Source organism: Amphibalanus amphitrite, unplaced genomic scaffold, assembly GCF_019059575.1.
Source record: "Amphibalanus amphitrite isolate SeventyFive unplaced genomic scaffold, NRLGWU_Aamphi_draft 002637F_arrow, whole genome shotgun sequence".
NCBI lineage: Eukaryota > Metazoa > Arthropoda > Thecostraca > Balanomorpha > Balanidae > Amphibalanus > Amphibalanus amphitrite.
Window position 1 is genome coordinate 14,443 of NW_024884044.1, and position 13,260 is coordinate 27,702.

At 48.3% G+C, this 13,260-nt stretch overlaps 1 protein-coding gene across 5 annotated transcripts; it reads right to left on the reverse strand.

Moving 5' to 3' along the window:
• Positions 1–5,778: 5,778 nt before the first annotated feature.
• LOC122377220 (xyloside xylosyltransferase 1-like) lies at positions 5,779–13,131 on the reverse strand. 5 transcript variants are annotated; one of them, XM_043357178.1, is made up of 3 exons: positions 13,027–13,131; positions 7,470–7,949; positions 5,779–7,197 (listed from the first exon to the last, which is right to left on the reverse strand). In XM_043357178.1, exons 2-3 carry the CDS (start codon positions 7,896–7,898, stop codon positions 6,526–6,528), a joined length of 1,101 nt encoding a protein of 366 aa, XP_043213113.1. In that variant the 5' UTR covers positions 7,899–7,949; positions 13,027–13,131; the 3' UTR covers positions 5,779–6,525. The 5 variants fall into 5 exon arrangements, with proteins under 5 accessions (XP_043213113.1, XP_043213112.1, XP_043213114.1 ...); XM_043357177.1 differs by lacking the exon at positions 13,027–13,131 and adding an exon at positions 11,200–11,478; XM_043357179.1 differs by lacking the exon at positions 13,027–13,131 and adding an exon at positions 11,448–11,459.
• Positions 13,132–13,260: the final 129 nt, after the last annotated feature.

Below are 13,260 nucleotides of genomic sequence, written 5' to 3' on the forward strand. Positions count from 1 at the left end.
ACAGACGGGAGACAAACACGGCGGCATTGACCTTGTCTTATGCCCTCAGGTACCTACACAAGTGGTGGCCCGAACTAAGCTGGCCCTACGTCCGCCACCAACTTCCATCGGTGGCGGCGCCGGATGACATTCCACCGTTCGGGGTGCACCTCGTACCAACTGGCCGGGAGGGTAGCAAAGATCACACCTCTTTGTCGCAAGTGAAGCTGATCACCGTCCGTCAGATCTCGCCTATCCCTCGGGCTGCGAGTTGCGATAACTGCACTCAAGGCTATTAAAAGATGTTTTAGGAGGCAAGGTGATGGTCCGACGGCCGCGGGCGCCACTTACAGGTCGATATCCCCTCGGTGGCAGCGCATGACGACTTTCCCCGGTTCGGGTTTCACCTGGTAGCCAAGTGATAAACACGGCGGAATAGACTACGTCTTCTGCCTATTGTGCACGGGTGGCACGAACCGAATTCGCCCAACGGCCGCCACCAAGAGACCAACTTCCTGTCGGTGGCGGCGCGGGATGATATTCGTAGTTTCGGAGTACACCCGTTGCCGGCCAGCCGAGGGGGGGGGGGGGGGGCAGTGAGACGGAACTTATTGAGTACCGCATCTCGATGTCACGGGCGGAGCTGATCGCCGTACGTCCTGAGCTGATCGGCCTGTGTGGTTTGCGCCGTTCGACGCGCCCACCCTAGCCCGCAGAGCTTTTACGTATAGGGTTCCATGACGTCCCGACCCGAGCCGATGTAAGTGAGGCCTGAGTCTAGTCCACGTACATTCTAGTCCAGAGGAAACGTTCATTAGTCCATTGTGCCATTAAAAACATTGCTATCGACGCAACATAAACAAGAAAACTATGTTCCATCATTTGAGGGACGAAAAATACCGCGTTGTTGAGTTGAGTCAATAAAACGTCAAGTCAGTTGAGTTGCAAGAACAATCAAGACTCAGATAGCGGAGAAGTGTGATGTCAGCAATCAGCATATGAAGAAGTGTATTGTCACCATTGCAGTGGCAGTGGCTCGATGACGCCTAGGAGAAGTGGCAGTTATGTGACGGGGCAACGTTCATCTCGGACCGGTCTATGATTATTGATTTCGAAAAGCAATCAAGACTCAGACAGCGGAGAAGTGTGGTGTCAGCTTGGAGAAGTGTATTGTCAGTGTCTGGGCGGCACCAGGGAACAGTTGTGTTCATGTGACGGGCCAGTGTTCACTCCGCACCGATGTATGGTTTTGTTCCGAATGCGAAGCGCACGCCGTCTAAGGCGCTTTGTGACTGACAGCGTTCGACGCAGTTGTGTGCACCTGCTCTGTGCAAGCTCCCGTTGTTTCAAGCTCCCGGATTCCGCCGGTCAATGTCAAGTAGCCTGGTGATAAACACGGCGGTATAGACTACGTCTTCTGCCTATATGTGCACGGGTCCGGATTCCGCCGGTCAATGTCAAGTAGCCTGGTGATAAACACGGCGGTATAGACTACGTCTTCTGCCTATATGTGCACGGGTCCGGATTCCGGCGGTCAATGTCAAGTAGTCTGGTGATAAACACGGCGGCATAGACTATGTCTTCTGCCTATATGTATGTGCACGGGTCCGGATTCCGCCGGTCAATGTCAAGTAGCCTGGTGATAAACACGGCGGCATAGACTATGTCTTCTGCCTATATGTGCACGGGTCCGGATTCCGCCGGTCAATGTCAAGTAGCCTGGTGATAAACACGGCGGAATAGACTACGTCTTCTGCCTATATGTGCAAGGGTGGCCCAAACTAAGCTGGCCCTACGGCCGCCACAACTTCCCATCGGTGGCGACGCGGGATGACATCCCTCGGTTCGGGGTGCACCTCGTGCCCACCGGCCGGAAGGGCAGCAAAACGGCATTAATAGAATACCGCACCTCCCTGTCGCGGGCAAAGCTGATCACCGTCCGTCAGATCTCGCCCCTCGCTCGGGCAGCGAACTACGGTAAATACACTCAAGGCCATTAAAAACATGATGAACGATGCAATGAAACATACGCCGGTCGGAGATGCGAGCTGTCAGCGTCGGCTGTCTCCAGCTGTACTGCATAAAGACGGCGGGTCTCTGGTTGGCTCAGAACACGCTCGGAGGAATGTGGACAGATAGACAGACGTACATCAAGACGGTGGTTCTCTGGCTGGCCCAGGACACGCCCGGTGGAACGTGGACAGACGTCACTGACATCGCCCACCGACCCAATCAGCCCTCAGCGCTGTCATCCGAGTTCGATGCAACTTTCAGCGATGTATGTCTCGTCAATAACCCTTTCGTTTCAGACTGCAGCTCTGGCCTGGTGTTCCTGTGACTGGTGCTGCCATCTCCACCGGTTTTCGGTTGTCGGCCCTGCAATCTGTCAAACTTGTTTCGGCACCGACTGCAGAATGTAGCTACTTAGCAATGTCTTTTAACAGCATTTTAACAGCAGTTTTACCTGTTGGTGTTTTATCAGACGCATATCATGGGTTTGCATCAACTTCATTATCTCATTATAGCAGCTTGTTATTTTGGCCCGTTACAGTTTGAAGCATAGCGTCTATGAAAGCTCATGCATCCGTAAAGCCCGTGCCTGTAGGAATAGGTGTTCCTGGTCGACGGGCGCCGCGTCGGAACGCGAGGCTGGCTTTCACCTCCGGCGGGCCGACCGTTCCGACTCCCGCCTCGAGCTGGGTTATAATATAACGCGTGAGCGCCGACCGATCGGGGCTCTCGTGTGCTGGCTTCGCTCGAGGTAGGTGTCCCGCTGACCCGGAGGATGGGGCCTTGTGCTCACCCCGCCTCCCTAGCTAGACTAGGAGCAAGGTAAAGTAAAATATGTATAGATTGCGCGTGTTAGGGTATGTTAGGATAATCTGCGCGTTTATCTGAAGCGATATAATTTCCCGTAGACGAACAATATTTCACCCAAGCAGTCTTGTTTCACCCTTTGGCATTATTCTTGCTTTATGTTAATAATAACGGAACAGAAATCTTTATCTTGTTTGGCGGAGAGAGACATCGAATCGAGAGACGAAAGACGGAGATAATGAATGAGTCACGGAGTTAAAACATTAACGTAACATAAATGTAATAGGTATTAACGTACCTTGTAATTAAGACGGTGTATTGCACACCGCAACCCACGAGGGTGCGCGACCCACCGTGTGAGCTCAAAGGTGATGCATTCCCTGTCAATCGGATGCTAAAGTAAAGTAAGGACAATAGCTGGACCACCACGGCTGGGTGGCAGACGGCTGTCGGAGGATTGCACGGGTGTTGGCACTTGGCGGTAGCGCTGCCGCTGGCATCACGAGTACATTACACATCAACAGAGCGGATCAGCGACAGGTCGAAAGAGTTCAGCGCAGGGCACCCCGGCTGGTAGAGAGCATCCGCCACAAACCCTACACGGAGCGACTCAAACAACTCAAGATGCCATCTCTGCATTATAGACGACTGAGAGGTGATATGATCTTCACATACCAACTATTTCACGGAGGGGTCGATGCCGACCCCAGGTCATTCTTCGTTCTGGCTGGAGGAGTTACTCGGGGACATCAGTTTAAAATCCAGAAGTTTCCAGCAGCCTCGAGGGTGAGGCGGTCGGCCTTTGCCGCCCGAGTCGTGAACGACTGGAATGGACTGCCCTCCGAGGTGGTTGATGCACCCTCGCTTGATGCAGGCGAGGTTGATGCAGGCAAGACTGGACGCACACTGGTCCCACATCATATACTCCATACCTGATCCTGATTGATCTCGTAAAGCCACAATCCCAGGAGCTCGATAAGATCGGGTACCACAGGCCATTATGTCTAAAAATCCCGAGACCGTAAGGTAAGGTAAGGTAAGGTAAGGTAGTACAGGTGAGCGCGGGAGGAATCGTATGTATAGAGTCTATGTTTTAATTTGTGTATTATTGCCGTTCTGTAGGTTGGCTGCAGCAAATCGCCGCTCACTGAGTCTGAGGCTTATTCTGTGTAAGAGCGTCGTACCCCGCACCGCGTTCGTGCGTCGTCCGATTGAAACTCGTTCTGAGTTTATTATTGACACCTTTCAGAATGGCTTTCAAGCGCAGTAGTGAGGCGGGTAAAATGGAACAAATGAAACCGCGAAAGAAAAGTAACGCAACAGTTGTTCAGAATCTCGATGATCCAGCTGACAGGCTAGTAGAGGACGGAGAGAAGGGACGAACAGCATCCTAAATGTTGCACCAGCCTGGTCAGAACAGGAAGACGATGGTGCTGCAGCCTAGGAGTTCATTCGCTACAACCTATTCCCACAAACTCGAGAACGGATGGTTGTTTCATGTTTGCCACATTTTCGATGGCTATTGGCCATCTACCGGCGACCTGAGGAGGTCCTGCTGTGGTATTGGCCGTTGCCAGTAAAATACAGTCAGTCGTGGCCTGACCGTGGTCTGTGTGGTTTGTCTCAAACTGACTTACCATGATTGAAGCGGAAAGGTCGGATCCCTCCCACTGACAGGTCATGGCCTCTTGTGGAGACCACGGCACCGACTTGACCTCGGGAGGGACAGCAACCGCTTCATCACGAGCGTGTCAGCTTCCTTCCATAGGCGTGAGCCGTGCTCATCGGTTGGTGGCTATGGTGCTCCGTTTTTCGAAAATCTGCCAAGTTCTGTGAAAAGAAAGAAAAAGATTGCTGGTCATGATACTATATAACAATGTTTGAAGGGCGAGAGCTGAAAGGACTTAACTAGAAACGTCAATCAGATGGCATTTGGGACATAACGATATCAAACAGCTAACAATCGGCCTTGATATTCAACAAGGCTGTTTTGATACCGAGGGGCCGGAGCGGGTGGGCGCTTCCCCGCCGTTTCGCCCTTAGCTGGACTAGTTAGAATTTAATGTTAGAACACCATTGAGGTCTACTCAGGTGTTGACTTCATGTTAATGTCAGGTCAAAGTCAGGATTAGGATGTTTGACCTCCCCGTATAATTCATGTAGCAAATTGTCCGATTCGAGCTCTTTCTGAGTTTATTGAAGCCTTTCCAGAATGGCTATCCCACTTTGGTCTGCAGTTACTGACCCCTAAAATGTCGATGAACGGATCCCACAAGTAGGACATAAAGTCATGATCCCTAATCATTGAGAAAGGACAAGCTCATTCCAATATCTGATGGTTTGCACTTTGCAATGTTTCTTGGTGTTTTGCTTTGTTTCGGCTTTAAATAAACAAGCAAACACTAGACAGAAATCAGCTAGTGTCCGAATCACTCGTCAGTCATTTGCAAACCTCAAGTCCCTATATTGCCACTCACCTGCGTGTCTCAGGAGCTCCTGAATGAGCGTGTACTGGTGGCGAGTGCTTGTGTGCAAAGGGCGGCAGCCGAGCTCGCCGGCGAGTCTATGAGCGACGAACATTTGTGAGCAGATACCAACCGAGCTTATCAGCGGAAAAGCCGGATGAAATGCCAGCATCGGACACGTGTGTGCAAATGGCAGCGTCCGCCATAGCTGCTGTGTCGCAACTCGCAATCGCCCCTCGCCTACTACAAAGGGGACGGGTCCGCGCCATGCCGGCCCCCCGACCAGCGGACATCCGCCATTCGGTCAAAGATAGCTCGTGCAGATGGAGCTTTTAGGCACTTGTTGGGTTGGGGTACCAATGAACATTCAATGAGACAACGCCGATCAGAGTAGATGATGTGAGAGGCTAAGAGCTAAGTCTGTCCTGAGTGTGTAGATTTGAGTGAGTAGGTGCCGTAGATTTACATAAGCAGTTCATTTATCCATGCCCTATACAGAAGCCTAAAAAACGCACAGTGAGATGTAAAAATATGTATTACCTAGAAAGACAAACACAAGCCGAGGCACAACCGACAAAGAATGAATCAATGTACACACAGCTATATAAGCCTACAAAAGAAAGACAACCGAAGTAACGCGAGGCTATCCCAATACATGATAGGAACACGCAGTTCACTGGGCAAAATTCATGAGTCGTTACTACATATAACACAAGGCATATGAAATGACGCACAAGTCTAAGTTGAACCTTAAAGATCAACACAAAACCACAAAAATAGAGCTTAAATCTTAAAAATTCCCTGAAATATTTAAAATTTAATTTCACATAATGACCGCATAAAGAAATTATAAGCACTCACTTCAAAGATGTCCTGGTTCTACAAGCTGGCCAGCTTTGACAAACTGAGAGAAGTGTGCACAAATAAACGCAAAAGAATTACGTAATACGCACGGAAGAAGGCTACTTGGCATTGTCGAAAACGAACTGCACCACACTACGTTTACGGCAGAACCAAACGACTGCTAAAGGAACTATAAGAGGTAGGCACAGCATACTGACCAGACGTTCGAATGAGATCACGCTTAAGCCCTGATGATACAAACGTTATGATACAACAAACTCATGCGCACACACACAGTGCACTGAATCATCCACTGCATGAGTTCACCAAAGTGCGTCCGAAACTCTAGTCCTTACCCGTTCCATGAATTGTGCACACCACCATTCAGCTCAGTCCCTCGCCGTGCCACCGGTGACTCCTCCTATTTGGGAATCTCTGTTTGGCAATTACCGTGGTAAATGCTGATGGGACCGTCACAGCGGAAGTACTCATCGAACACATCGGGGTGCACCTTACGCCAGAACGTGCAGAGCTGTCGGTTCCAGCCGCACGGCAGCACATAGAACAGCTGCGGATCGTCCAGCGCCAGCAGGGTGTACAGATCCTGGTCGCCCAGGTGGCCCTTGAAGCCGTCATAGCGCGACACGCGCCGCGAGATCTCGTCCGGAGTCAGCAGCGCGTTGTAGCGCTCCGAGCGGCGCATGCGCGCCAGGTCCAGCAGCACCACGCCGCTGTTGAGTCCCGGGAATCCGGCGGGCGGCGCGCCGCCGGCCGTCACGTTACCCGTGCGCTCTCGGTAGGCGGTCAGCACGTGGCGGTACACGGGCGACAGCTCCCAGCTGAGACCCATCACGTGCTCGGACGAGAAGTGCTCAAAGTGGCGCGCTAGCTGCGCCAGATCGTCACGCACACTCACGTCAATGTCGAGCATGATGAGCCGGTCCAGGCCCGGCAGCGAGCGGTGCATGGTAGTCGTGAGGAAGAAAAGGACGTCGTTGTAGTAGGTGCCTTTGCGCGGAGCGAAGTGCACCTGCAGAATCTCGATCAGCGACTTCATCTGTTCGGCCATCGGTGCGATCGCATGACTGGTCACCTGAAGGGAGAGGAAAGCGGAGGGTCAGTGATCTTCAGAATACAAAAACCGTATACGCCACGGTAAGCTACACGTCCGGGGATGAAAGACAACACGCAAAATAGGAACACAGGAAAAAAAACCAACATAACGACTAGCGCGGCGTTAAACTCAATGTCAACAGCAAATAAACTATTATTTCTGTTATCCATAAAAGGCGAAAGCAACAAAAATAAATAAGTAAAACATAAATAGTGGTACAAAGCAGGCAAGCAGGCTGCGCCGTGGCTTACCTTGAATCGATTCGGCAGTTGGGCCTTCGCGAACACAGCGTCAATGACCGCCTGGCTGCGCTCGTCGGTGAACATGTTGAAGTTGACACACTCCTTGGTGCGCGCCGAGAGGCTTTTCAGCGTGTGCAGCAGGTTGGGCTTCATCTTGGGGTGCTGGTCGGCCTTGGTGAAGATGAGTCCGACCTGGATCCACTCAGCACAGTGCGCCGGCGCGGTGACCAGCCGCGGCACGGGCGCGCGGTCCCCCTCCTCGTCAGCTGCCGCCGCCGGGGACGCCAGGTCGGCGTCACGCCACCGCGCTGACTCCAGCTGGTCGTTGAGGGAGCCGGGGCCGCTCTGGGCGTTCCACAACAGCAGGCCGCTGAGCAGCAGCCCGACCACCAGCAGCAGCTGGCCCAGCCGGCGCCGGTGCAGCTTCAGTACAGCCATCACCGCCCGTCACCGCCGCTCGCTGCTGCTGTAGTCTGACTGGACGCACCGCTGAAACGGGTCCGGAGTGAGGCGCGGTGCAGCGGCCACAGAGTTCGCTTGGCCGGCGGCTCGGCGGACCTCCTCTTATCGCACCGCTGGCGATGGTTTTATCCGAGTTAAAATATGATACAAATATTTTGTGTTCGTTCAATACAAAGGGGTCTGTAGGTGATAGAAGTTTTCCGTAATTTCATGTGAAAAAAGGATGAAATTAAAAGAAAAGATCAGTGCCCTCTGGCAAAAATAATTGAACGCTGGCGTAAGTATTTCAAAAGCTAATGAAACCGAACAGATTTCTGAACCACAAATTACCAAATGAGAATCGGGATAGATGATGCTGACAGCTGGTAGCTGTCACCATTATAAAAAAGTGCGAGCATGCGTACTTAATCCGTTGTTACGATCGCAAAATACACTTCTAACAAGAATTAAGATGCATCTGTCGGGTACTATTGAGACAAACTATCTGTTATCTGTACTCTGAGTCACCCGTAACAACAAAGTTATTTTCTGAACATTGGACCGGGAAACGCTTTAACGTCAAAACCGCTAGAAATGCCGACGTGAGAGCGTACGAGCATCACGGGCCAGCACCACCCTGCCGTGTCACCGGCGGTGCCGTCTACTCGGACAAACAGGCAGACTGAGGAGAAAAACACATTCCAGGCCGGCCGCGGACCCCGGATCCCGACGGACCCGAGCTGGTGGAAGCCTGGGCGAAGGAGGGCCAAGTGACACCACCAATTACCATAGAAAATGAATGATTGGAAATCCCAAGGCAGAATATATTTGCTTGGGTAGAATGATGAGAGAGTGCTGACTGATGACTCCCATGACATGTTAGTAAGATGCAGTGGCAGATTCAAGTGTGAAGGGCGGGGGTGGCATTTGGGAAAAAATGCTCCCTTTGCAGAGCCTGAAATCAATGAAATTGTGCCTTTTTCCTAGAATAAACAGGTTTTACTAGGAAAAGTGTGTTATAGACTGCAAAGCAGTGAGTAAGGAATCCAAATACAGGATTTTTTTGGAATTTGGAGAAACATTTTTGGGGTATGCCAGCCCTCCCCCACACACAGCATCTGAGATCACCTTCGTGGATCCCCTACAGCCAGATACCATATCAAAAGGTGTCCAACTGGGTATTCTTTGACACCTATCTTCAGTCCAAAACAAATCTGAGCTTTCAAGTCATTATTTCTAACTGATCTTGGATGTCATATGAGTTGATACAACTTTTGCATAGTTAGTTAGTTAGTTAGTTTATTGACACTTGATAAAAACATTATACATACAATGAATATGGATAAAACTCAGATGACAGGCGTGTCCACCAAAAACACATGTCATAGACTTCTATACGTACTAAAAGGTTGCTTAGAACATAACACAATAAACAAAACGTCATCGATCAAAACACTCGAACCGATCTAAAACCATGTGACAAAACCTTGCTAAATCTAAAATGTTTCCCTCCATAAGCGCTTCTAAATCCCTAAAATTCAGGTTAGGGAAACTGTCCCTAAGAGGCTCTGTTTCTGGGCAAAACAACAACACATGCCGCTCTGTCTGAACCGCGCCACACATACAAAGCCTCTCATCTGCTGGCAAGCGTGCCCACCTTCCCGTTTCAATTCTAAGCCTATGGGAGCCTAAACGAATTCGAGTAAATGCGGTACGCACATACTCGGGAACATTTTTATCATACATTGGGTGTCTCTTGAGGTGGGGATTAAACTGACAGTATGTGACTCTTCTCGAAGATGTCGATCCACAAATCCTGGTCTGAGTACTCGCCAGACTGGCGGCTCGAAAAGACCCAGATTCATATCGCATTACAGCATCAATATACTTCCCGGCCCCTGCGCCTGCTTGTCTCGCTAAATTTAGTGCAAAGAACGCTGAGCTGGTATTAAAGTTTTCACGGGAGGTCAACTTATCGATGAAATTCCTTTGGACTTCCTTGACAATAGCGGTAGTGTCTGGATATTCTATTTCCGCCAGAACTAAGTCCGTACATGTCTGGTTGCGAACCGACAATAGCTGCTTTAGCGCTGACAATATCGGTGAAATAACTGGTTTTATGTCGTTGCACAGCCAGCTTTCGCAGCCGTATAGCACTGAGCTGCTGAGGGCACTTTTGAAAACTAGCTCTTTGACCGAAAAGGGAGCCTCTGCGTTTTTCTTAAGAAAAGCAAATACACAGTGCAAATGACAGATGATTTTGTCAATTTCTTCCTTTTTTCAATGATCCATATTACTTCAAATTGTCACTGATATTATACCTCTCCAGCAACAAGGCAAATGGTTCTAAAATTCAGTGCCAATACCAGTGCATGAAGGCCATTAGAAACAGTGGTAGTTCATAAAACTCAGCTGGCAAGACAATGCATTTTGCATTTCAATCCTCAATGCATTTTGGCACACTGATAGAAATTAGATACCTATACTCAGACACTGGCATTGTTCTGAGTTCTTTATTGTGATCACTGCCCCTTCAAATGCTACATCCACCTGCCCTGGGCCGGTTCTCTGCGGCACCCAAGCAGAGCCGGGGAAATACAGTCACAGTGTTCTAAAATTGGATTTTGGTTGGGTGTGCCGATGAAGAAACAAAAATCCTAGGATGAGAAAAAGGGAAGTAAATAACTGGAGTACTTTTTTGCAAAATGGTGTAATGCCAATTTTTATGCCAACTGATAAACCAGGATTTAATGTCAGGATCTTCACATGGTGTGAAACAAAAGGATGAGGGTGCATCATGGTGCATGAACTGTCAAGTGGCATGTAAACTGGCTGTTGGGAATAGGTACACAAAAGATTTTTCAGAGATGAAGTAAAGTCGGTACTCGGTCATTCATATTTTAGGGATGAAAGCATTTTCCCCATTAGGTGTGATTTGCCACCAAAAAGTCTGAAAAAAATCGAACACTGTACAGTCAGGAGTCAGGTCAGGTGACCCTAGCATGTTTGAACCCCTCCTCACTCCTCAGTGTCTGTCTACCTCGGCTCCTTAGCTGCATCAGCATGGTGACATGGGGTAAGTGGTGCTCAGCAGCATCAAATACCATAAACAATATAGACTAGTTTATTTTTGTTTCGGTTAAAGGTCAGATCATCGGCAGAGGTCATCAATGACAGCATTTCATTAAGTTTAACATTTCTTACATAACCCACTAAATCAGGAATGGTTAGAGCCGTAACTGCAGCAGTAGCTGTTGTGTTGTACCATGAAACAGAGTCCTGTAACCTGTAAACTTGCCTTAAAATCCAAGGCAAAGGCCAAAGCGATGACTTTGAGTTGACAACAGAGCAGACAGACGACTGACGACTGCAACTGACGAGTCAAATAAAATGAGAGCCAAATAATGCCACTAAAAACTTTCTCTAGTAGTCCGTATCGTTCTACTCAATGCAGGAATATGCCCAGTATGAACAATTATAAGCAATTAAACAACAATAACATAAATATTCAGGAACATTCCCTGTGCAAAAATGAGGGATCCCAACAATAAACGTGCGCGTCACAACTGCCGCAAAAAGCGAAGCTCTTTAAGGATAAAGATAAAAACAGATTGGTGCCTTTAATACTTATCTACTTTTGATGACGTTTATGAGCAGGAAAAATATAAACCTCAAAAATAAAATTATATTTCCAGATTATTTAAAATAAAAAGCATGCCAATTGACATATTTTAGTGAATCTAATTAAAAAGTCTTTTTATATTGTAAATTTATCTCGCTGAAACTTATTTTGTTTATCAGACGTCATGGTAATTTTACCGATCTATCTCTATCTCATCTCATCTATCTCATATTTACCGATGATCTCAATGGTCTTGCTTGTTTTTGGTAATGTTGAATTCTATGTCTTTTTTAACAAACTTGCTTTTTTTCCTTCCGCGGATTCAGCGCGCTGTGAAAGTAATATTTTGTTATTCCGGTACTATTAGCATACTGGATCCAAACATATCAATACTACTGATACTACTGATGATAACAGTAAGAACAACTTACAATCCACCGCAGAAGTATTGCGGTATTGGTATCAGTCGTGGGTCCGTGGCTATGCTTTGGACTTTGGTTCTGTATCTTATGATGGATTTGCCAGACAAAAAAATACATTTTGAATGTAGTTTACACGTAAGAAGTTACTGAGGTCAAACTGAGATCATGTTCGAGCAGAAATGAGCAAAAAACATGAAATCTTGAAATGCTCACAAAAGCTACAGTTAACAAGTAATTTCAAAGTTCTTCTGGTGGTCGTGTAGAAAAAATACTTTGCTATAAAACTGGTATCTTGGATTTTCAAAATTTTGAAATTTTTACCCCTAAAAATTAAAAACGATATCATTATTGATTTGATTTTAAAGAAATTCAAACACAAAAGAATCCTAAAAACTTGGAATTTCATAAAAAGTGGAATATATGTGAAAGTCCCTGTGCTGTTCTGTCTATGTTCTACATACTAAATTTTAGATCGATGCCTCCTTTTTTGGCCAAGTTATAGTGAAAAAAACTTCAAAATTGATTACATCAAATTTTTGAACTCAATTTTTAGCAATTCTAGACCACATAGCACGAAACAAAGACCACCATTACCTAGACTCCCCGTGACGAGCTGCCTCAAATCAATAGGTACCCATTTTATGCAAAAATATCAAGTTTGAAATTTGGCCCAATTTGACCTGACCGGCTTGACCTGACCTGACCTTCATCAGAACATAACCTAAACTGGCCCCGCAGGCTGCCTAGTGCCTGACCCACATATTCGCACCTGTCATGTAAAATATATTTGCGATTGTGAATATCTCGTGTATCAAAATACTGCCTACGGTCACCTTAGGTCACCTAAAAATTTTGTGCGAAGGTGTCAAATTGATGCCCGGGAAGGTACCTACCGGAAATTGGACGGCGCAAGTAGGTCAAGTTTCTTAGTCGATTTAAGTACCCGTGGCACTGCTGCAATCGTGCTTGCTTGTTGGTGAATGTAGGCTTTTTTTACCTTACCGATGTAATGGAAAACGTAACGACACCGTAACGATTAAAACACTTCATGCAGGCGGTCGGTAGATCCGACCGGACCCACCTTTCTGAAGAATGTAGTACTGCGTGCGCTGCAGTTGTACGCTCAGAGTTGGGACGAGAAGGCCGCGACGACCCCAGCTGTCGGAGGCTGCGGCGCACCGGCCCGCCGGCGCCGCCGCCCCCACCCGCTGAACTGTGCCTGAGCTCTCCCGGCCAGGGTCGCGCCCATGGAGAGAGCTGCCGCCGCTCACCGTACGGCTCAGTTTCGCCTGCCGCGGCCGCCGTGTTGAATGGT